The sequence below is a fragment of the Epinephelus moara genome, chromosome 1 (genome assembly GCF_006386435.1).
Source record: "Epinephelus moara isolate mb chromosome 1, YSFRI_EMoa_1.0, whole genome shotgun sequence".
NCBI lineage: Eukaryota > Metazoa > Chordata > Actinopteri > Perciformes > Serranidae > Epinephelus > Epinephelus moara.
In genome coordinates this window covers 21,722,998-21,749,262 of record NC_065506.1, presented here as the reverse complement: position 1 = coordinate 21,749,262, position 26,265 = coordinate 21,722,998, and the positions used below count along the sequence as shown (strand labels likewise).

The 26,265-nt window shown below is 42.4% G+C and overlaps 1 protein-coding gene across 1 annotated transcript in view; it reads left to right on the top strand.

The window, feature by feature from the left end:
• The window catches only part of elp4 (elongator acetyltransferase complex subunit 4), a 61,131-nt gene that overhangs the window by 24,647 nt on the left and 10,219 nt on the right, over positions 1–26,265 (top strand). The window contains exon 9 of the mRNA XM_050049631.1: positions 3,085–3,191. Coding sequence (XP_049905588.1) covers positions 3,085–3,191 — 107 coding nt within the window. The remainder of the gene's footprint in view (positions 1–3,084; positions 3,192–26,265) is intronic.

Here is a 26,265-nt window from a genome sequence, read left to right as displayed (position 1 = left end):
CCCGTTTGCCTCCCTCTTTTCTATCACACTCTTCACGCATAAAGGTCAGTTTAAGCGAGTGGGGTATTTTTAGCCGTGCCTCTCGAACTCTCCAACTCACTCTTGCGCTTTTCCTCTCATTTCCCCCCTCCCTCCTCCCCTCCTCGGGTTAGACAGCCCCGGTTGTGACAGATGAAGGGATGAGGAGTAAAAACATTCAATGGCATATTTTGGTTTCATCCAACAGCATGTTTTATTTAGATAACACATCCCATAGTGATCACATTCCTCTGCATTGTAAAAGTGGGTGGCATGTAAACCCATTCAACATATGAGCGTAGTGCATCATTTTTTAAAATAATTTTGTAGTACAAAAATGTTCTTTGGAATTTGCAATTAATATTATTTGAATTTCTTGTTCACGAATATATTTGCCCTCTTGTTTAACCAGCCAGAGAGATTCTGGTTGGGTTATGAAATACATTTATGTGCATGATTGTTGTGATGTGTGGTCATGAGTGCAAACGCATCTGGTACGAGTGTGAGAGTGCGTGCGGATGCGCGTGCGTGCGTGTTTGCGGCAGCAGTTCAGGGCTGCTCAAAGCATGCTGGGAAGCCTGTCACTGCAAATCAGGCAAGGGGAAATCACCCAAGTGCACAGAGGAGAGAAACCACCATCCCCCACTTTCTCTGTCCGTCTCCCTTTCTCCATTACTCCCTCGATCTCTTCTTTTCTCTCTCACGCTAATCCATACCACCCCACTTCTACAGTACTTTTCCAGTTTTATGAAAATGTAACTTCGCGGTGACAGGACAAGAGAAACGAAGAGTTAAAAAAATACTCCAAAGCTTCCTTCTATCCTTGCAGGAGTCCTGTGCCTGCACGTCCGCGCTCTGTCCCTCATTGCTGTAATGTCTCTTTTAATTGGTAAATTTCCTTTACAGTAAACCCATGCTCCAGCCTGTAAGGAAAAAAGAAGAGAGTAGGAATGCTGCTATACCAATGTTTATGGTTATTTTATAAGAAGCCTTTTTTGTATTATTTCACTGCAATACTACCATGTTTTTAGTTTTTGTCAGTGGAGTTTACCTACTGTAACTGTGCTGCGGTTGTAGATGTCTGGAAAGTACTGGTTTGCAAAAGCCTGTCCCACTACAGTCACTCCATTCTCTCAAGTAGACAGGCACACTTTGTGCTTCAGATCAAATAAGTACAAACATAACATTGCGTTTTGTGCAGAGTTTTTTCATGCCTGCATCAAATAAAAACAACGTCTACCTTCGGTGGTCACAAAAGTTGTTTGAAAAAAGGAGGATACTGTTTTGTAACTTTTTTTTTTTTTTTTTTCTTTGCAGTTGCCCCAGTTAGATAGAAATTTCCTGTTATTAAAACAACAAACAAATCATCTGTACAGTGCCCTCCTGAATTGTTGGCACCCTGAGCAAAACGGGCTGTGAAAAAATGTCTTTGCTGCTTATCCTCTTCGTCTTTCACTCAAAATACTCAAAAATTTTTACCTTTTCAGTGAAGTGCCACAGTTATTGGCACCCATAGAAACTCCTGTGATTAAAATCTAGTATAAGTAAATCTAGTAAGTATATTATCAATCATATTTTACAATTTTAGGTTTACCTGTTTGAACAGAAATTCTTAATTGGTCAACCATGACTTTCTGTTTCACTGGGGTGTAAATATGAGGGGACACAGGCCATTTTTCCTTTGTCATTCATCACTATAGGAAAGAGTGAAGAACACAGTGACGATATGTGATGAAAAGTTGTTGAGCTGCACCAATCAGAAAATGGATATAAAAAAATCTCTGAACAGTCAAAAATACTAATTTACACTATTAGGGGAATAATTAAGAAGTTTAAAGCGATGGGAGATGTTAAGAATCAGCCTGGAAGAGAATGTTTTTAAATGTTTTAAAATTACAGGGACAGTGCACATTATTAAACATTTTTGTAAATGTAGCAGTTTAGCCAATTTTGCTCATTTTTAACTCTAGTCCCTGGCCAGGTGTGAGGGCAACTACGAAACACACACACAATACATTAAAACAGGAACAGCAGTAATGTACATATAGTGTGTTCACTGACTCCACACACCATGAGGAGGATGGTCTCACTGGCAAAAAAAAATCTACAAGGATCCAAGCTGTAGAATTGAAGAGCTAAATTGCATCTTGGGATCAGAAAGTCTCCAAAACTACATTAGACGAGATGCCAACAAGTTGTTTGGAAGGGGGCAGAAAAAAAGTCACTGGTGTCAATCAATAACAAACTTAAGTTTGCCGAACGTTACTGGAACTTTCAGTGGGACTGGGTTACATGGTCAGATGAGAGCAAACCCACATAGAAAATCAGTGGGATGAGCTGAAGAGGAGAGTCCACAAGTGTTGACCTCAGAATAAGAAGGATCTGGACAGATTCTGTATGGAGGATCTGTTCACCAACTTCATTAAACCTTATAGGAGAAGACTCAAAGCTGTTATCTTGGCAAAGGCAGGCTGCTCAAAATATTAGATGAAGGGGTGCCAATAATTACAGCAGACTTTTTTTTTTTTTTTTTTTTGTTTGAGAAAAGTATTGGTTTCATGACAAAAACTTTTTTTTCAGTTGTGTTACTTCAGTTAAAGGTTATATATTTGTGAATATCTTGAATGAAAGATCATGACAATAAACAATAAAGACATTTTTTGGCATTTCCTTTTGCTCGTTTTTACTCAAGTGTACCATGAGTAAACTTTGGACCGAAAAAAAAATTACCCAAACATCTATAAGTTGCATTATTTTAACAAGATTTGTCTAGGTTGTACTTTATTGACATGGTTTAACTTAAAACATGCACAATGTTAATAGGTCTGAAATAGGGCTGCAGCTAACGATTATTTTCATGATCAGTTATTTTGCCAATTATTCTTGATTCATCATTTTGTCAAGTAAATGTCGGAAAATAGTTAAAAAATACCCTGTGTAATTTCTCAGAGCCGAAGGTGATGTCTTCAAGCAGCTCTAGACTGTAATAACTTGCTTCCTTTTACTGTGCTTTTTAAGGACTGTTTAGCCCGTTCAATTTTAATCTGCTCTCACTGCCCTTCACAGGTCTGCTACATGTACGCCAAGTACCTCACCTGAACTGTCTGGCGAGTAAACTCCCTGACCACAAGGACCTGGCCTTCAAGCTAAAGAGAAAACAGTTCAGTATTGAGGTAAGTTGTCAAGGTTACTTAGCATAGCCAGAGTTTCCTGATAAACAAAACATAGTGTTAGGGGTTCTAACCTTGTGTGTTATTTTTAATACTGCCTCTCAATCAAAGGCAGATTTTTTTTTTGTTTTTATTTGTTTCCCCAATTTTATTCATCCAATATGTTTTTAGTAACTTGCCATTTAGAAGTAAAGTAATTGTCTATTAAGTCACATTCTTTCCCATTCATTGTGTTCATAGCAGTGCTGAACTGAAGTGCTGATGATAATGAGAAGTCTCTCACATTAGCCGAGTTCTGCCAACCTGTTTTTACTATTGGGTGTCAAAATCAAAGGTGAAGCTATTGATTATTCACTGTTGCTGCCACACTTATTGCAGTGTGGTGTCAAGAGGCAACAGAGTGAAAAAAATCTCTATCTATATGCACGAATATGTAGTTCAAAAACAGTAATGGCAGTTTAAGTTAAAGGTGCCGTTCACATTTTTCTATATACTAAAGGAGTATTAATTAATTACCATTCAAAACACTGATGCATGGACATGTTTGATTTTACAGAAATATCATGAATTTAAAAAAAAAAAATCTTAATACTAAAATAATAAAAGCATTAAGAATCAGCTATCAGTAGCTTCAGTCAAATGTCCTACCAGCCCATCCATGACACTATCAGAAACAGTTTAAGCCACAATAGCTCTCAAGGGAACAAGCTATGTACGTTAGGTGCTGTGTACTATATCTGGCAGGTCAGTGTTCATTCATTCCCTAGTTGGCAGCAGCCATGACCTGGTGAGAAAAAGGAGCAGTGGACCGCAGCTTTACCTTGCACTGTAGCCTGTACACTCATTTGAATGTGATCAAAAGCATTTGCAGGTTGAAAATATCCTTCCACAAGCAGTTATTAATATTTTGACTCTGCAAACATTGCTGAAGGATAGCAATAGGAGGGGGTGAGGACATACAAACCATATTATATCAGCAAGATAAACTTAAAATCTCTTACTCACTTGATGAGAAAGGATGCATGGCAAATCTTCATCTACATTGCATTGATTTTGTAGCTGCTAAAAAATTAAACTCAGAGAAAAAAAGAGCTGTCAACTAGTTAAGCAGCAACAAGGTGGTCACTCTTTGAAAAACACTGCTCAGCCTGTGAGATGATGATGTTGCATGCCTCATCCGTAACTGGTATTGGTGACTCTTCTGCCCAGCCAGCATTTCAGTTTGCTGTAATACTGGCTCTTATATATTTCCTTTGAACCGAACAAGAGCCTCTGCTGACTCCAGCTGCCTTGATAACAGCTGGGGGTGTCCTTTGTGTTGCCTCTGCGAGAGCTGCAGCTGGTTTTGGGGACCTTGGAGAAGAAGGTGGCTGAGGTGGTTAGGTCACCCTCAAGAGAAAAAAAACACCCTCAAAATGGTCATTCATGGTTAGATTGAGCTCTAGTGCATAGCAGTACACAAAATGTTCATTTGGATGGGTTTCCTTCATCAAGGTCTGTAGACATTCCTGTTCATCATGGCGGCACCGTCATATGTTTGTGCGATTAGCATGTCCTTTAACTGTCTTCCATACACCTCTGATGGTGCTGACAGGTCCAAAGCGGCTCTATCCTCTACTTCTGTAATCTTAAACAAAACTTTTCTCACTGTGTTGTTTGGCAGTATGTATCTAGATACAAGCACCAGCTGGGATTTGTGTAATACATCAGTCGTTTCATCCGCTTGCACAGCAGCAGACACTATCTCAGCCACTGGCATAGCAAGGTTCTCCCTGTACACATGTATGTACACTTTGCTCTGAATCATGCTAGAGGTCCCTTTAAAACTGGCTGATAATCATAATCCCTCTGGAGCCTTGAGTTGCCCTCACACATTTTCTCAAATATGCATTGGAAAATTTTGGGGGTTCAGACAGTCTGCACGTAGCGCCATTTTACATTATTCTACACAGTTTAATAAAGGTAAGCACATAGCTGTTCTCTTCAGCTTGCTAGTTATGCTGCTCAATTTCCTGTTCATATAACCTGTCAGTCTTGGTAGCTATAATTGTTCTGCTTTGCAAGCCCAAATTTACAGCGTTGTTTAGATGACTGATGCTGCTTTCATGTTTGGTTGTCCTCTTGTGCCCCTGCAGAAAGAAAAATACTAACACTTACTAAGATCAGGCTTTTGTGTTTAGTTACAATCGGCATTCACTCCCCAGACAAATGACTCTGCAGTAGTCATGGGTATGTATCGGCTCCAGCTCTGATTGGCTTCAATTGGCAGTAATGGAAACACACAGATGGACGATGCCCCATTTCCAGCATCATGAAATGTTGTTCTGTCACGAATTCCATCCGTCTCTGTCCATCATGCTCTAACAACATTCCACTAAGTTTAAAAGAGAGTATGAAAACGCAACAGCTACAAAACAGAAATCACCACCTTTACATTTTCCCTGGCCTCCATGCTGCTTTCTGCTGTTTACTAACCCTGTTCTCCTGTGCGTTCGTCTAGTCATATGAAAAAAGAAGGGCATTCTTGTCTGCTGTAGAGCCGTGTACATGGTTGTAGTCTGCTGGCAAAGGAAAAGGAGTCTGTTTTCTATTTATAGCAGGTTTTCCCACATTTAAAAAAAACCTGCATATACATGCTAATTTTGGTGGAGAAAGAGCATTGGAAAGATACTTTGACAAGCTAGCAACTGGCCACATTTTCCTGTAGAACCACTCCACATTAAATCTGCGATTATTAATTCCTATGTTAGTCAATACCTCTAAAATGACACTGTTTTCTGCTGCCAGCAGGTGGGGCATTGCCCCAAACGCCCCATAAACTCTAATTGAGATATCCAAAGGGCCTTTGCTGTGTCTTCTGAGTCACGTTGGAGTGAGGACCGAGGGCGATTCTACGCAGAAAATGTCATCTTTTATGAGGGATGGTTAGAACTTTTTAAAATTTGCCTTATTGTTTAAAATCCTTCAATTAGCGTGACCATTTTGAGCCTGTATAGAATATAGGGCACACACATACAGCACAGGATTGTATAGCCTTTCCATTCATTTTGATTTATGATTTCTTATCCTCTTTCTCTTTCTCTTCCCGTCAGAGACGCATCCATTTTGCATGTGTCACATCATCACTCTCACTCAGAGCAATCAATCTGTCACTGACCTACCACTCTAGAGACAAATTAAGGGGCCCTCCTCTTAGCTCAAGCTCATGATTGGTCCTCATTACATTATCATTACCTTATCACACCCTCTAGTCCTTGGCTCTTAGTGAGTCCTATTGTCTCAGGCAGGAGGTGAGGGGGAAGAGAGGAATGCCCACCCCCTCCCGAACCTTCTCCGCATCCTATGGTCAACCCCTTCTCATTTTCTGCCAGCCTTCACCATCCTCTCTAACCCTTTCTCCTGTCTGCAGTGGCCCGCTCCCCCTCCTTTCTCTGACCCCCTGAATGGGCCACTCCAGTATAGATTTATATGGTCCGTAAAAGTCAAGGTGGTTATCCTCAATGGTCTTTTAATTAGGCCTCTGTATTGGGCAGGCCAGGGGGCAGAGGCCTAGAGCATCCCTGTAGCTCTGTGGGGCCTGGATACTGTGTCATATATCCCAGCAGCACATTGTAAAGACCAAGCTTTGTCTGCCTTCCTTGTTTAAGGAACTTTATTGGAGTTTTTGTTGTTGAATGGTAACCATACTCTTGTACTGCCCTCATACACTTAGGATTAAAAGAAATCCAGTCCACAGAGGAGTTTTCAAATTTCTAAAATGGCTGCATTTGTTGACACAAGAGAGTACATAATATGAAATGTCAATCACAGTCCTTGGCCATGACACATTTTTATGTGTCAGGGAAATTCCCAGAGAACATTGTATCATATCACCAGTCATGCATCAAATCAATCAAAACACACATTGTAGTACGCAATTGTGTTCTCGTGTTGGGTTCTCTGGCACTCTTATTGGCTGTCATTATTTCTGTACATCACCTTAGATGGAGATGTCACGAAGGTATGAGTGCATGTTGGCTCTTTGTCAGTGGTTGCAGAGGCTGGTTTGTATCAGTGTACCTGTGTATACCTTTGCATGCAAGGCTACCGTTGCGCTCCGACTACGTGGCTCATCATACACTGTGTTTGACCTGTTGGTTAACTGCCTCGGTGGGCCACTGATTGACATATGAGATGGTGATTGGATTCTAAGCCCAGTGTCTGATGTGTGACAGCTCACACCATCCCTGCTAATCACCTCATTTACTCAAGCTACAGGACTCCTCTGCCTGGGGCAACATAATACAGCATTCTCTTACTGAGTTTTTTTTTTCTGAAGTCCTCACAGTTTTTTTTTTTCTTACACACATCTATGGTGGTCGTGACAGATCACCTCTCCTGCTGCTTTGAACTTCGTTCAACTTTTGACTCCATATTTTAAATGCAGCAAATGCAACCTCATTCTATTTATTATCTATCTGGATTGATTTGTGATTAGGTGGTGATGAATGACAGGTGATTGACAGCGCTACCTTCTCACCGGTTGGGTCAGGCAGCTACATGTCACCCCAACTGTGCATGAAGTCATGCTGGTAACTAATTTCTTAACTGCTGTTTGACTCACACCTCTATCACCTAGCGCCTCAGGAACGCAGAAAAGTATTTGTTTGCCAGCACGTAGAGTGCAGATTTTGTCGATAAAGACGTGCTCTTGTATTCTGTTATTTGTGACACTTGATTTTTCCCAGTTTGATTGGTTTTAGTACATTGATTTTCGTCCCTACATCATCGTCAAAGTTCTGTTTGTTCCGTGATAAGGTTTCCAAGACAATGGTTGACGTTTCCAAGAGTTCAAACTGCGGTTGATGAGCAGTTATTAGCCATGACGCCTGAAGCCAGAATTAACCCATGGCCCTGTCTGAGCAGGTAGGGGAGTGTTAGGTGTTTAGACGAGATTAACACATACTCACAGACGCATACACAAACACTGCTTACACCCACACATAGAGGTATTGACATTCATGCAACGGCACAAGCACATACTTATTGGGAAATGCATGCACGTAGGTGACACGCAATGTGTGTGAGAATTTTCTCACTCACTCATATTAAGCCGACACGGGCTTCTGTCACTACTTTCACAATGCAAGATGCTTTGAGGATGAAGCTCTGAAGAATGCAGATGGTACGCAATTACATTCCCCTTACCTTTGTCTGACCCTTTAAACTGACAGGCAATGTGCCTGTGGGGTACCGGGGTGCCAGAGGCAGGTCATGGGGTCAAATACAGTATAAGAAGGGGATTTGTGTCAAATTAGTCTTCTCTTAGCAGGCTTTTTGGAGGTGTCACTGACTGAGCTCTGCCCCTTGGATGGCTTTATAGTCTGGACGCATAGATTGGCTTTAAGGAAAACTTTTAAGCCTTGGGAACTTTGATTTTTGTGTTGATGTTAATGCATCATTTTTAAGTTAGCATTGGAGAGATTCAGTAAGAGAAAGCTGGGTGTATGGGGGGTGACACTTGATGAAGGTCCTAGGGCAGATTCAGACTGAGGATCTCACTGCCTCATGCCACATTGATAAATAAAGGTCATTATAATTCACAGTTTTGGACTTCAAAATACAGTTCACTTCATCACCCAAGTCAGAATGATTTACAAGAACATTTTTCAGAAAGCTTCTTGCAAATGAGTTGAACCTGGCCCAACTTTTGCAGAAATGCAGCATGTCTAGGAGCCGCGATGTCCAACTTAATGTTACTTTGTAGCATTAACGCTGTATTTCTGCTGTTTACCTTACAATTGCCACAATGAAAGAAAAATGATTGCTGCCATGAGTTGTAAAAACCTTCCTCAGGGTATAATGAACTGCTGTGCAGTGTTTTGGCATTTGTTAGGCCTTAAAAATCTTGGATTTTTTGCTCAAACTGGACATCCCGAATGTATTTTGTCATCTCACCAGTACCTGAAACAATACACTCCCACCGACACAGCCCCTGAACTGTTTTAACCCAGGCTGTTTTTGGCCCACAAATGAGTACCTAAAATAGCAAACAAACACAGATGCCATGTCAGCCAAAGTTGACATTCAAGGTAATTAAACACTAATTTAATAGATATAGTGCTAAACTGACTATGCACTGTGTTTTTAACCCTCACACGACCAACTCTGCCTTCATATAAACCATCTCAAGTTGTCCAATAACCTTCCATCCCACATGAACTTGGCATCAGCCAGCTGAGTATATTTTTAATCTGTGGAAGCAAATAGGGAGCAGAAAAGGGGCATGAAGCGGATGATGATGCTGAGTAGAAGAAGACTTAAGGAGAAGAGGAAGCAGAACTGAAAGAGTCCGAGGGAGGTGTATGGAGTAGGTTAATGTTTCTTGGCATGTCCTCAAAACGTCTTTAAGACAACGCCTGTGTCTGCCCCCTGTTGAAGCCTGTGGGTGCCGAGGGAAGGGTGTTAATGGACCTATGTGAGGAACAGAGCGAAGGCTTGGAGAGGAGGGGGGAGGCATAAGCGGAGAGGAGCAGTTAAGTGATTCTCAGGTCAGGTCTAATTAAAATGAGGGCTTTTCCTCAGAGGCACCAAACCGTCTTATTGAGAGAGAAATAAAAAGGGAGGGAAAGAAAGAATTGTAGAATGCAGAATGAGTTAGACAGAGACCCGGTCCTCAGGGCTTGTTTGTGTATTTGCTTATATGTTTGTTTGTATTCCATGCCTGGTCGTATATCTGCCTCCCCATGTCTCAAATAATGCTTGGTACTAAAGATCAGAGAAAAGCCAATGTTAAAAAGAACTCATATGGAGAAAGAACTGAACTGGGTCATTTAATATTTACTTCCATTAGTGGATCACAATGACTATTCGCAGACTAAGAGTAAACTAAATACAAACAATGGGCTTACTGGATGTCTTGAACCTATTAGAAGCATGCAAGAAAAATCCTTAGGTTCTTCATACATCTGCCTGTGATTCCTACGCCTGCCTTGGGAATCACGATCAGATGGGAATGGACCTTTTGGAATAATATTCTGATTGAATAATTTATAGTCCCTCCCTTGGCGCATACCAGCCTCTGTCGCATTTTGGAATGAGGTGTGCTTATGGTTTGTGCGTGTATAAGAAAGAGGGAGAGAGAGAGCCCGGTGTAGGCCAGTCAGTGGCACGCGATCGGACCCCTCAGCCGAACAATATTCACAACATACATCAGATTTGCATCTATTATTTAACAGGGATGTTATCTATTCTGCAAATGTGCATGTGTGTTTGAAAAGGCCCAGCTTGTAAGGTCTCTGTGCTGATTCCTTGGTGTCTGGGAGTTGCAAACGTTTGCATGTTTTGGGGTTTGTTTGTTGTGGTGTTGTGATAAAAGCCTGGACTTCCTAATTAGTGATCTTTTTTAAATCTGTTGATTGAGGAAACCAAACTATTTCACTAATGCCTAATTTTATGACGAATCCACTGAGCTTAGGGCCAGAAGTTCAAATATGGCCCCATATCGTGGTGTAGGTGATTTGACATGAAGTCAAGGTATCCTGGGCATGGAGGACGTGCTTGACCTGATAAGGTCAAGGTTCAGAAATAAGTAAAAACACTGACTAAAATAATCCCCAGTGAGTTTTTTATTGTCGTATGCCTAGGGAGAAACAGAAGTAGCAGTTGTGTTTGCTGTAGTTGAGTCCAAGCACAGTGAGAGAGTATCTGGGACTTTGCCAAATGTGCTGCCCCTGATACTATATCAACACAATGCCGAAACGTTTCTTGCGAACGGGCAGTATTAAAGGAAAATAAAACAGGGCATATGTGCTCCTCCTGCCAGACTGAGTAAGAGTGCGGTCTGCCCAAACTCGCCCTGGAAGTGAAGCTGTTTCATCAGTGAGCAGTGAACCCTTAACATGGTCCATGCACCACTCAGCCCCCATCAGACTAGACTGGCCACATTGGACTCAGACCTGATTAAAGTAGCCCTAGTTGTCTTCAGCTCCCATTAGAGAGAGAAAGGGAAAGAGGCTGTAACTTGCATGCCACCCTACATCCATGGGGTCTTGTAGTACTATAGGGTATGTGTAAGTGTGTTCAGAAAGGGCTCTCCATTAGCATAATGGTAGTGACTGGGGAACCATAGGCCCCCTGGTGCTTATAAACTGGGTCTTCACTGTATGTGTGGCTTCTGAATCACTTTATGGTTATCTCCTAATTTTGCCTTAGGTCCATGCACTTTTGTGTAAGTCTTAAAAACACTTTCTCTGTTTATTTGCCAGAGTGGTAAAACCTTTACTCTTTTCCTTGTGTGAGGCATAATTCATTGTTTTCTTTTGATCCTTGATTGTGTTAATCTAATACTTTGACCTGTTTGTTAATAGAAACTAGCAAATATATAAGAATAAAAAACAATGACTGACTAGCTTACTTGCATGAATGTCCATGGTGTAGGTAGGCAGTCTGAAAAGTGTATGAGGCACTCTGATTGCAACGCCATGGATTTCCATTGCAAGTAAGATGGAGAGTGACTGTTTTCCTTCTTATTCAAGTACTTGCCCTGACCTTGAAGAGCACCTGATATTTTACTTCACCAAGTTTGTTGACCAAGTGCAGCACTCCCCATGTTTTCCTTATTATCTAGTACATACATGATGCCAGAACAAAAGTAAATATATCTGTTGAATGTCATTTAAGAGACATTCAAATAATAAGTCACTCTGTATATTGGACTACACAAAACAGGACATGTGCATTTGCATACATGCATATGTTTTTAAAAAGCGACATGTCGGTATTTAAAAGTCCAAAATCCCTGCGTCACATACATAAAATGAAACATCGCTGAGCAAACACTGCCTCAGTTGGTTCGTTTTCAGGCAAGTAGAAAAGGCCCATATGAAAAAATCAATATCAGCTGAAGTGTACGCTATATTTATAATATTTTCACTGCTTTACCTTGCCATCAGACAGCCCTTCCCAACGGGGAACTGAGGCTGTTATCTCAAAGCTACTAAACTCCATTGACAAAAACAGTAATTTTACTTTGCAGCGTACGGGAGTTGCTTATCTGTCAGCATAGGTTAGTTGATTTCATGTATTTTCACAACTGAAATCAATTGACGGTTGCCTACTCGCATGTGATTGTTGTTGTTAGCGCAGCATGCCAGCGATTTCAGTCTGTAATCCAGATGTTTATTGCTCTAAACAATCTCCATTCTAAAATTGCCAGAACACATTTAATATTATTGTTTAGATTTTGATGAATAGGGTCTAAAGGCAGAGCTTGTCCTGTTTCGGCTCGTGTATTTCTAAACCAGCCAAAGTGAAACAGTCCCCTCACTGCTGTTGGTCCACAGAGAAAGTTAAAATTGCCACCATGGGCACAAACAGCTCCGTGGTCGGAGTGGTTCAAAGGTGGAATGTTGATCCGGAGCAGGAGCATCAAACTCAGGAAGGCTCTCTGCTTGGGTCCTAAAAATAACTTTCCCACACTCTCGCTGCTCAGTGTCCTGGGGGGTCAGGAGGAGGAGGAGTGTGTGTATGCATTTCTCTGTGTGTCTGCTCAGTGTTTATGTATGTTATACTGCAGTAATGTGAACACATTTGAAAACACAAATGATGTGTCTAATGGGGTGCTGTCCACACTAATTTTCTGATCGTTTGTAGTTTGGCAGACAACAAATTTGGGCATCTTTACCGCCAGTTTGTAAAGAGTGGAGTTCAGTGGACACATCCTTTATTATACAGATATTATATTTGTTGAAGTGGGGTAAAAAACAAATTTAATGTGTCAGCCATTTTCTGAGATAACTTATTTTTTGACAAAATATGCACAAAAATGCACAAAATACTTTTTTGGTCCCAAGGTTTAGGTTTAGGTGTCTACACTGGGGGAGACACATACAAAAGGGAGGGTTGGCACCTCCACCAGAAAATTTAGAGCATTAAACACTTTATTTCATGCATTCTGGTGAATTGTGCCTTTTCTGCATCAGTTTGTGGTGTAAATGTCTTAACTTTTGTCAAAATAAAAGTCCTCTGCTACATGTCCCCTGCATTCCTAAACCAACCCCTTGAAACCCACACCTATGTTTGGTTTAAGGATTGTTGTTAATGGTGACTCCATGGCTGCTGCATTTACAATTACCACTTCATTCACTGTAAACATATAGATTTGTCATCAGCAACACATGCCTATATACCTATATTAAAGCCCCTACAAGGAACTTTCATTTTGAGTTGATTTTGGCGACCCTGTGGACAAAAGCAGTAGTGTTTTGCCGGAATGAAGACTACATTTCCCATGAGCTCTAGCGCATATTGTCGTAAAGACGCTTACCTGGCTCGCGCATGTGTTTGTTTTGGGGATGAATGAAACAACAAGACGGGAAAACTTTGTCCCTGCTCCTATCGGGGATCCCAGCTCACCTCTGCCGCGCCCCAGCTCCACCTTTCCAGCGTAAGCGCCACTGCTGCCGGGGTAAACGCAGCGGTCGGCTGGTAAGGCTGAAGGCCTGTTTGGCAAGCACTTCCACAGCTTCTTGGACTGCGTATGGAGCGGTGCCTCGCCTCTTTATTTCTCGGCACTCGCTGGACCCTGTCGACGCCTGGCTGGTACCTGTCGTAGGCCCGGATGAGGTGTTCAGTGCTTTCACAGAACTTTTACCCAATGATTGCTGCTATTTTAACTCCCCGCGGACGTCGGGTCGAGGAGGAGGAATAGCGACTATTTATAAGCTTCACTAAATTTAAGCCGCTAGGTAAGATGAAGTGTGCTGTCTGAGTGCCGTAAATCGTTTCGTCCTGGAAGCGACCTGGGGCGGACCCGGACACAGTTTCCTAAAGGTATGGATATACACTATATAGAAATAGCTTGTCTTCACACTGATGGTCTCATTTGCTGTTGTAGGTCACGCACAGACATCAGCAGAAACGAGAGACTTTTGCATATCCAGTTAAAAGTTCCTTGTAGTGGCTTTAACATGTAGTACCAAATGTGTTATCACAGATACAATCTGAGGCAGCAGACAGTTGGCTCCTTAACAATAATGCTGTATGACAGTACTCAGGCATGTCTGTGAAGGCTGACAATGAAATCTCAACATTTCTTTAAAGCTTGTTTTTCAGTTCTTACTGCAGTGTGAGACTAATGTCATCTTATTGTGAGGAGTCCATCATATCTAGACTCGTCACAACAGAATATGAGTGCTAACTTCATTCATTTGTTTGGACACTTAGCCTTTTTGCTAAATGCTTTCTTTGTCAGCAATCCCTCGATGAGTCCATGCTTGACAAAAACAAATTGGGTGTCTTGATCCTCTTTTCTTTCTCTTTATCTCCAAGCACACCATAAAGGCATTTGTTTCAGCTAATCACGGGAGCTACTTAACCCCTGCTACTTTGAATATGGTTGTATTTAAAAAGGATTCACCCAACAGTCAACACAGAGTTGTTTAAAGTGGTGTTGGCCATTGACAGGAGTTGGCCAGCCGCTGAATGTGGCAGCACTCATGAATTTTATGAGGGCAAGTGTCTCTGTCCTTCAGAGTTCACAGGTGGCTATTGAAAAGCTTGGCCAGATGACGGAGGATAGTTAGGACACATATAGAGCTCTGAATAGACTTTAATTACACTCATCAGATGAGTCAGAGGGCCATCAGAAGGACAAGCCCGCACATCAAAAGGCAAGTTAGAGGGCAAGGTGATGGCGCTTTATCGAAAAGTTTGCGACCCTATCCGTGAATGGAGGGGCATGTTTGAGCCAGTGGTCTTGTGTCTATGTGGCAAAGATAGAACAATTTTCTTTGTGCATTTTTCTGTGTGTGTGTGTGCGTGTGCGTGTGCGTGTGCGTGTGCGTGTGCGTGTGCGTGTGCGTGTGCGTGTGCGTGCTACCTAACACACATACGTGAATGTGTAAAGGTGGGGGAGGCACTGGGTGAGAGAATACTCCAGTGTGTGGCTTAACCAAACTTTCCTTTTGTCCCTAACAATGATGAGTGATGATGAGTGACAGGGGTGTTAGGAGTGGGATCTGGGGAACAGAATGCGCCTAAGCAGTGCTCACCCAAACTCACACAAAAGGCAGCAAAAGGTCAAATCTGAGGCAAGCTTCTTATCCACTTGCATATAATATTGCAGCATGTTGTATGTACAATAATAAGCTGTCTGTTTGCCGTGCTCAGGCTGATGTGCCAGTATTATTTCTGAGCAGTTTCACTGCCGTCCTGCACATCATTTTGAAAATGACTTTGCAGCCCTTTTGAAGTATACAAATTCTGTCAGTTATTGATTATCAAAAGCACTTCTGCTGGGAGTCTTATCACTTTGAGCCCCTGAGCTACCTCCTGCCTTTTCTTTGCCCTCATTTTAAACTTTAATAACAACAAGGGTTGCCTTGAGATACTCTGTCTCTCTCTGCATCACTCCCTTTTCTTAACCCAGCTAAACTGCATATCAGTGTATCCCCTCACTCTGAAGCAAGTAAGAAAACATGCACAGTTGTCCTTTTGTTGCGCAAAATCCATACATTCTGCTTACACAGCCCAACTCTACACGTAGAAACCCCTCCCTTCACCCCCACACACACACTATGCCCTACCACTAGCTAGGGATGAGGAGGACTTGCGTGCAAGTGTTTCCCAGGAGGCAGTTGTAGACTGAGGGTTCTGAGGCCCGGGGATGGCTCTAGATGGCGGTTAGCGAGGAACCAGTATTTTTTTTTTTTTTTTTCGCTTGTTCTCCTCCTACCCCTCCCCCTTTCTGAGCTCAGGCAGTGATCGTAATGGGGGGTGACAGCTCACCTCTCCCTAGCGTGCCTACGGTCCTCGGAGCGTTAGACCCCCCCCCCGCATAAGCCCACCGCCACCCCCCAAGTCCCGGAAGGCCACAAAGGTTACTCCATATGTTAGTCTGAGGATTCTTAGGAATCTTTTTTTTCCCCCTCAGACAAGTATATTTTCTGTCAAATCCAGAAAGATTTGTATGAATCAGATCAGATCAGGTATGTTTCTGCTTGATCCCCCCCTCATCATAAATATATCGTCTTTGTAAGGAGTCTGTTTCATTGTTTTGTTTTTTTGCACTGTCATCCTGTGCCTCCTGATCTTCTGTGTGAGTTGCGATTCAGTGGTGTGAAAAGATCCGGGGCCTGGAGTTTCACATCTATTAAAGGCTTCATGTTTGGAGAGGGAAGTGATCTGATGGCCTGATGTTGTACGCTCACTTACACAGACTGTTTGTATGGGGACGTCACGTACACTTGCTTCATCACCCACCGTGAATGTGTGTGTGCATGCATTATGTGTTGTGTGCCTGTGATTAGCATGCATTTAATCCTGACGGTGTGTCCTTACACGCCTTTAAAATTTTATTACTTTTCTTTATTTGACAAAAAGTAAGCCAGTTGCACTCCTCAGCATAATTGCCAAGAACAAAAAAGTTAGAAGATCTGTTCTGTATTGTTTGCTCCATTGAAGTTATGATGGGAATATTTTATGTCTCTGATGCAGATATCAAAGTTTTTACTTCTTGAGTGAGTTCATTACTCATATCAGAAGTAACCTGCTTACCTCAACAAGAGGAAAGATCGCACTGAACGTCCCTCTCCAGATAAATCTCACAGGACATGAAAGTTAACAGCATCCTTTGATGCACATCCTTAAAAACACTCTGACATTCAGCAGTCATCGTTCCAGCTTTCTGCATCGACAGAAGTCTTGCAAGGAGACCAGAGATGTAATGCACAAAATTATAATTAAATCAGTACACTGAATTTCTTTAGTTGCACCCCTCAATAGATAACACATCTCGGTATGTGTTTTTGAGTCTTCGCAAGAGTGTTAATGCTTGTGCAAGTCCTGAATAACTGGCTAGTGAAATTGTATAATGATGAGTAGTGTGTGTATCGAGAGGAGGGTTTGCGTGCTTGGATGGGCAAAGAATAGCGCACAAAAGCATGTGTAGTGGTGAATATTAGAGTAGGCAGAGTGTTAGGTCACTCTGTGTACAGAAAGAAGTGCTTTCCCATCTCAAACTCACTCCCTCTACCTCCCTCCCCCTCACTCTTCTTTCTTTTGTCGGACGCTCCCTCCCTCTACTCCTCTTTTTTTAATCATAGTGAGCTTTTTAAGTGAGTGTTGCTCTCCCTACATTCAGAGCCCTTATTCCAACTTAACAGCCTTCACATTCAACCTTTTCACCTCATTTGCTACCAGACACAAAGTCAGCTTGGCATCTTATAAGCTGGTGCCTGTTTTAAGATGTTGTAATCATTGTGAACATTCAAGCTAAACTCAATTGTTGAACCTCATTTGCCCCTCCCAAAAAAAAAAAAAAAAGATAGGCAAGCTCATTTGGGTGGCCGGACAGAAGTGCACAGACACAGCAGCACTGCTGTGGGAATCAATCTGCAAGGTTAGAATATGCGAGATAAGTGCCAAAGGGGGAGTGTGCAGCTTCCCGGCATCCTCTCCAAACACCCTGCAGGCTAAAGTGGAATCCCAGCCACGCCCCACATATCACCCCATGTGATGTTTTGGGACACATTTGAAACCTACTCTGGACACGCAACATTTTTCAGATTTTTTTTTTTTTTTTTTAAATACATGAGCCTTCTGTCTTTTCTCAATGCAGTGTACAAGCGCATCACCACTTCTGGCCTTAATGGCAGCCTACATATCAGAGAGGAGGCACTGGCCTGGTGCAATCTGACTTGTCTTAATTACGGGCAGTATCCAGTAATAGGCTGCTTCCATAGATATCAACCATTAGAGCAGTGTCTCTGACGGGAGAGGCCTGATTGGCTACGAGGTGGGTGATAAAGAAGCCATGCCTCATTTACCTCCAATTTTTTGTTCACACATCCCTGTATTAAAGTCAAGCGTGAAGATGGCAAAGGACTGTGTTAAACTGATTTATGTGCTCTGCTATGTGGTGGTAGCTAATCTGCTCCTCCTGATTGCATTGTCAGCAATCAGCGCTGCTCTACAAGTAAATGATTTCACTGGATTGAAGTTATTTCAGCAGAGTTTCAATGCTGAAGTTTTTCATTAAATGGTCCCTTTTCTGGACTCATTAAAATTGATATCAGTACAGCATTGTGACATATATTCTTCCTCCGTTGTAAAAGGACCCTGCCCACCCAGGCTTCAGGCTTGCCTGTGTGGTTTCACTTCCAAAACCTCAAACCAGCAGCTCTTGTCTGCTAATTGAACTAAACCACAACAAGTGTCCTCAAAGAGACTTTACAAACTTGAACAAGAACTTCTTTCAGTAGACTTTTACCGTTTCCTCTCAAATGTCTGCACTTGTCTGCCTTTCTCCTCTCCCCACAAGTATACACACGCCCTCCGACCGACTCATTATGCACTTTCCTTGAGGTTGAGCCTGGATGCTGTGATTTACATTGATGTGAGTGATGACCAGAGGGATATTGATGACACATTCCCAATCCTTCCATCTCACCCATTCACTTTGCCTTTGTTAGCACCAGAGCAGCATGTGATCTGATGACATGATATGTTTGAGTAATTCCACAGACGGCTTCACCATCCATTTCAAATGCCGCGAAACAAAGTCAAACCATTAAAGATAATATACCCATTATTAGTATGGAAATTAGAAATGGAATGCCATAGAGTACTGAAAGCTTGTCACTTGAGTGACAGTTAAAGACACTCCTGGTTCAGTGCACTGTATTTAAGATATGTTTGATGTTTTTCAAACTCCATATTTGGCATATTATCCTCGGGTGGCAGCTCACACCTTGTTGGTATTTAAGACAGATTTCAACGGATATTACCGGATTGTGGTGGCGGTTGCATTTAAGGGTGCAGCTCCCTCATAACAGGGAGGTGTCGTCTGCTGACAGATCACTGTCTGGATGAGAGAGCACAGCAGCATCCCACCTCATTACCGTAGCAACACACTAACCGAGGGACCGACACACTGCTCGCTGTGATTAAGATGTAAATTTCCTCTAATTGGAATGTAAATTCATACATTTATATGAAGACGTCAGCTGTCAGATTGCAATATTGTGTCCTTTTTTCTTCTTCTCCCCTGTTCCCCAGGCAGGGACTAGGTGCCTGTAATCTGTATCATACTCCCGCAGCCCATCCTGGGATTTGCCGTTTGTTTAATGTCGGGCCCATTGTCCTGCATCCAGCCCGTCATTGTAATGCTTCCCATTCATGTTCCTGTGTTTTGTTGCAGTCTGATTTGCTCTCGCTACCTGTGTTTGTTCCTCCATGCATGGATGAGCCGCCAGGGCTTCGGGGACGGGGAGGGACTTTGAGACGGGGCCGGGGTCATTGGGTGGCCGTATTTTGTGTGTGCATCGATTACTTCTGCTGAATGTTCCTCAATGCAAATAAGTCTGCCACTTTGAGAGGAAGCACATGTATCTGAAGTAATTAATTTTACCCTTGAATGCCAGCTGTGGTGTTTGTGTGACGTGTTCCAAATGGAGCTTTCTCGCCAAAAAAGGTGTTAATTTAGGGATTTGGCAGATGAAGTGTATTTGCCAATGTATATGGCCCATATAACTGGGATGCCTCATTTTTGTCCTGCTAATTCTAAGATTGGGTCATAATGTAGGATTGTTAGATTACATTGCACACTTTTAAACTGACACCATACAAATAATTTCCCCACTAATATGTTACAATAACTATTGTCTAAGTTATGTCATAGTGTGCCTACCACAGCCCAGTAATGTTATTCAGGGGGGTTCTCTTGAATAGATGGATGACATGCTTTTACAGTGTGTGTTAATGGTGATAAAATTGTTGTACAGTTAATCTAACTTAGCCTTGCAAGTACTTCAATATACATAAGTACTAAAATACGTTTTGAAGTCACCTTTTTATGCACATATATTCCAAATAATTCAAAACATCCCCCATTTACTGGAAGAAGGGAAAAAAGTATGATATTAGTATATTAAGCCTTTATATGTAGGATGTTTTATTTCTATGCATCCTGACAGCTCCAACACTTGAGACGTCAGACAGGATACTAATCCTATTTTCACACAAGCATTACCAATACCTGTCTGAACAGGTCATGCTGCTGAATTGATAAGCATGTGCCAAAGAACAATAATAAAATGTGACACCTGGCATGCTCACACAAAAGCAAATGAAACGTCATTGCATGAGGAAGTAGAACGGAGCAATCACTCGACTAATAACTCTCTGTGAAGATGTCTCTCTTATGTGCATCAGACCACCAGGGAAGAATTATAATTCATCTTGTGATGCAGAGATGTTAAAGTCACATGTGTAGTGATGGGACTGGTCAGACTGAGGTCACATTGCCACAAATCTTATATATATCAGATTTACCTGTATAAATTTTTTTTTTTTAAAAAGAGTTGTCACGGTGACACTCAGTTTATCCTCCATCTCAGCAGCTGTGCAGTAAACTTTAAAATGACACTATACATGTTGCAAAATAATTAACCTAAAATGTGTCCTTGCACAAATTTGATTCACCAACCCCGTGCATTGATAGATTACATTGCATTGTGTCATTGCAAAAGCTGGACTCATTTTAACTTTTTGGTCCTCTGTATAGTACTTTAGTAAAAACCAGATTCCGAAGAATCAGAATCCATTTAATGTGAATTATTGTAAATCATGATAATGTGTCACAGGCTAATCATCGTGGCAAAGACATTTTGCACAACAGACTGTGCAGTTTTCAAAATTTTAAGGATCTATAACATTGAACTAAAGCCGTACTTGTATTATCCATATATCAATGGTTTCAAACCCGCAAAAAATCCTTCATTGAGTTAAAGTTTATATTTCCAAACCGCAGATGCCATGAGTTTATCACGAGTGACTGAAATCATTTCCATTTGTTGTGTAAAATGACAGTACTGCATGGCGTGCCAGGTCCTGCCCACAGGACATGTTTTGATGAATACAAACAAAAGCACAATGATTTTCTTTTTCTATGTTTTGTGGGTTGCACAGATCATCAAGTATCTCTGGGTGTGTACTCGAGGCATCTGCATATGTCCTGTACATTCCTCTCAGGCACAGGTAGCGTGTGAAACCTCACAGGTCACGCGAACCTTTCTGCGAAGGAGGTTCAGATGAGTTGCTGGGGCATTTCTATTGCTTTCTGAGATAGTGCTGATTTATTGAAACGTGTGTGTGCCTGCAGACCTTAATCAGCTAAAAACAGGAAGCATTAAGATGCGTTCACAGTATATCAGTGTGTGTGAAAGGTGCAGCAGGGTTTGACAACAGCATGTGTAGGTGTTGCAGGGTGCTGAAAATTAAAAAACACTAGAGCTCTCAGGAGGAACATCCAAGCCAAGTAGGGAGGAAGAAGGGAAACAGTGTTAAGGGACCCTTCTATTTTTAGGTCCAGCTGCAGGTCATATTAGCTGAACCTGTGTGAAAGACACAGTGGTGAGTTAAAGGCCAGTAGGTCTTCACAGGCCGCGCCTTTTGTGTTGCATGCGACAGAGCCTGGGATTCCCATGCAGTCTAATTCCAGCGGAGGGTTGAGCAGGAATCTTGACTATGCTGCCATAGCATGTCAACGCTACTCCACCCACCTGTGGCACCAGACGTTCTCGACGTGCCCTCCCTCAATTAGCCCTCCATCAGGAAGGAATCCTAATAAACCTGCTCCTTTCACTTCCACTTTGTCCATCAGCTTCAGTTTATTACACCGAATTAACAGCGTGGAAAGCTGACACGTTCCCAGCCGTTGTTTCTGTTAACCAGGAATCTGCCTCTGGTCAGGTGAACCGGTCGGCCCTGGTCACGTGGGTTATTTTCAAGTTTGGGACGTGCTTGTACATCTAGGTAACTGGAGAGCAGCCTATCATGAGTGACATCCTGATGCACCCCTTTACACGCCACCCTCAGCGACTTACAGTTGCACCCATCACATGACTGTTCAGGTGTCAGAGGAGGAAGTGAATCATCTGTTTTGCCTTTGGGTGCTGTGAGAAAAGTGGCTCACCTACTGCACAAGTTGCTCCTTGATTCAGAGTTAGAACTTTATATATTATGGACTTTAGTTTTAATCATTTTAAGATAACATTAATGATGATAATATTTCATACAGCTGGTCACTTGCTCCTTTAATCCTCTTATTGCCAACCAACAACCAACCAGGCTTGGCTCACTGTAGTCACAGCACAGACATACAAGAGGAGAGGTAGGAAGGAACTGGGGGGAGAAAGAGACAGACAGAGGAAGAGAGAGAGACCGTCGTGTCCCCCAGGTATGACAGAGTCACTCATGCAGAAAGATCCCACATGGAGGGAGGTGGGAGAGTGAGAGAGAGGGAGGGGGCATGAAGGAACTCTTGGCTTCCTCTCCTCGTTTGTGCCCCCCTTCCCTGAAAACACATCTGTCTTCTTTTCTCTGCCACACACCTTCCCTGCATCCTTCGCTCACCTTCTCACTCCAGCTACAGAGACTTTTCACTGCTAACAGCTTAAAATGTTTTCTCAGATTACGGGCGGCCAGATAGTGTATTCCTTCGGAGCGTTCCTTGTCACATTTCATGCCACCTGCCATATTTTGTCTGAGTTTCTGGGGAACGAGATCTTTGGCTGCAAGTTGGTTCTCTTTTTAGCCAATGTTCTTTGGCCTTCGGACACACTGCTGTTACCGTTACCCCAAGCGGTCCGTCTTACATGCAAATATGTGTCGGCTCTACAGCGATCACCATTTTAGTCGGCGGCAGAGCTATCTCATGGCTGCATGCATTAAAACAATTAAACTTTGCCCCTCCCCCGCCACAACAATCATTTGCGGATGTGTTGGGTGAAATTTAGCAAGAAATTATCATTTTCTGAATCACTTCACTCTGCTTGCTCAGTGTTTGTTTCATTCTTTCTCTTTCTCTGTCTCGTCTTTGAGCTCTTTAAAAGACTTGGAGCCCCCTGCATGTCCTTCTTTTTGCTTCTTTTCTCTGTACTTTTTTTTCATCATTATCCAACAGCACTTTTCTGTGCGTGCAAATGCTTTCTGAACGGCGTCCTTTCTTCCCTTTCAGGCTGGATGTCATTGTTGCTGCCTGTGGGCTGGGTGTATTTATTTAGGGGTAATTGGTGTGTGGATGAGTGAGGTAATGAGGTGCATCCACACTTGGCTGCTCCCCTCCCTGAGAGCCTGAGACAGACGTAGCCTAGCTGGGCTCCGGCTTGAGCTGTACCACACTGCTGTTTCCTCCACACAGGCCAGAATGGCTCTTTCATACCCAGGTGGACAAACACAATCGCTGGGGCTGATACCTCAATGAGGCGTCTGCAGTTTGAAGTGCTGTGTGTGTGTATGTGTATGCGTGCATGAGTACATATCCTTGTGTGTGTGTTCATGTGCTTGTATTTGTGGGTGGAGAGGGGAAAAACAGCGCTTGGTTGTTGGCGTGTCTCTGTCTTGAGTCCTTGTTTGTCTTGCGGCTTGTGTTTGTATAAGTGATTTTCCCTGTGTGTTTGTAAGTGCATGTATATCAGGCTGAGTGGGTGTTCAATGGAGCTCAAGGAGGACCTCTGGCTCTCATAGCCCCCTGCCAACCTCAAACTGCCCCTGATGTCCTGCAGAGTTACCTAATGATTTCACTTACACCTCCCTTATCTGTCTGGCCCGTGTGGCAGCAACCGTCTGACGCTTCAGCCTTTACATGCCATTTGCTGCCTCATATCCTGTGAAATTCAATTGCACAGCTCCAACTGTAGCCAGAGTAGAGGGATCTCCCTCTCCCTTTCTCTCTCCTCTCTCACACTCTCTTTCTGCCATCTCACATATTTGTGAATACAAACATAAACAGTTCTACCATCGCACTTTTTCCCCCATATTATCTCAGAGCAACGTTGCATTTTCGTGTTTTAGCACTCTAAAGTTGACACTTCATTTCACTGTGGTGTGTTGATGACACTTTGAATGAGATGTAGAAGTTTTAAACCCGCGAAGCTTGGATGTTTGAGGCTGCCCACAGGTGTTCAGCAGATAATATTATGCATAGATTGTTTTGTTGTTATCAGGGTAATTGGTGTAGACCTGCCAGCCTTTGATAGACACACAATTACTGTATGTGATGCATAAGTGGACTCATTTTAGGGCAGGATTTTGAGTTGCTAATGGTGCATTATTCAGCTTTTGGTCTGTCCCCAAAAGTGCCGGGCCAAATCAAACACGCCGCTCCAGGGTAATTGAGGCCCACTCCGCACCCCCTGCAGTGAGCAAGGCAGAACTGTAATCCCCTGACAACTCTGACTTGGCCCCAATCTGGCAGGCCGCCCATTTCCCAGCAAAACGCCTAACTCGACATCGGAGAGAATGAAGAAGCTGATAGTCACATTTGGAACGCTTTCCAATTTTGTTATTCTTTTCAACTCAACAGCCTTCTGAAGCCATCTCTGTACTTACCCTTACTTTTTTTTTTCTTTTTTAAACTCTACTTCATTGAACATAATTGCACTGTAATTACACACCGTCAAACTAATATTCTTACTCATTAGTCTCCTCAAGCTTTTGTGGTTTTATGATCAAAGGTTTTTGGCAAATAAACCTAACCACCCCAACCACAGAAATGATTCCACTTCTTTCTGTTTTTTTTAACTGTTGCCAGAAACTCTACCATCCAATTAAAAGCTCAGTAAATACAGGAATTTTGAGCAAAATTTTAGAGGGAATTTTGGACCGAAAATCGTCGTATTTTCAGATGCAGTTTTGTGAAATCAGGAAAGGGATGTCATCTTTACACCGATTAATAATCACCTTACTAAGGAAGCTCTTACTGCAGCATACTACCTGCAGATTTGTATGGTGTTGATTATTCCTCCATTTCCAATCATCTCTAAAACACTTTAGAGTAATTTAAAAAATGTAGTAGTACCAAATTTGATTTATGATTTAAAGTGCCCAATGGGTAACAGAAAAAAATAGGTTGTTGTGAAGGAGTTTCTAAAAAACACCTTCTGTAAATTCGGTTCATTATAATGCCACTGTATTGTTTACTTGAGTGAAAGCAGCTTTAGTATTTTGATATGTTGCGTTTCTCATCATTGTTTTAACATGTACACATTGTCTGCAGTGCCACTTTTTATAGGGGTCATTTGCAGAGAGGGTAGCACATGCATTTAGCACTGTCTCCTTGATTTTTTACTTTAGCATGCATCCTCCCCAGGCCCTGGCTCACTGCTTTAATGGCTTTAGTAATGCTTCACAATTAACACTCAGCCAGCGCTCCAGGTTAGGTAATGGCTGGTGTGTTTCAGGCAAAATTAGAAAACACAAAACAAGAATTCCCCGTCACCCACAGTGCTTCCAGGACCTAGAGGTTACGGGGGAAATGGAAGGTGGTGAATTTTTTGACAGGGCAGCCGAGGTGATGTCTCATTCCCTCTGACATCTTGAACACCCTAAAGGTGGCTTTGCCAACAGTCTACCCAGGAAGCACCTCACCTAGCTGTGGCTAAATTTACACAACCACCTGCCCACAGGGAGCATACTGGAGAGGAGAGCAGAGGTGGAGTTGGGGTGAGGATGGAGGACAAATAGGGAAAGAGAGAAGGAGGGGGTAGGAGACTGAAGTGTGTCAAAGGATGCAATGCATAATATGCATAAGTAGCTACACTGAATGCAAATTGCTATTTAAATGAACAATAGATTATTTTATCCAAGAAGTTTCAACATTTCAGTATTTTGTGACTCTTGGCTCAGCTTTGCCGTCTCTGCATGTTTTCTCTGCTGCGCTGCAAGTTTGCAGCAGAGTGGAGACAGAGAATAGGTCAGATTTGGGTTTTCCAGAGTGCCGTTTGGAGTTCAGTAGATTAGTGGAACGAAGCATTTTCAGCCCCCAGCGATTCCAGTACAAGTCCACAGAGAGCACATCAGCTGTTTTCTCATATGTGTAACGTTAAAAGAGGTGACCCTCATTTCAGAGTCTCACAAACAACAGCAGTAGGGGGATGACGAGTGGATGGATGTGTCTTGTGTTTTCAAGCAATTTTGTATTCACTCTGCTCTGTTCTCCACGACATTATCATTTTACACAATTCAAGATTTTTTCCAGCAACATGTATGTGGTCTGCAGAAACACTAATAGTGTTTGTGAAAGTAGTTGTTTGTA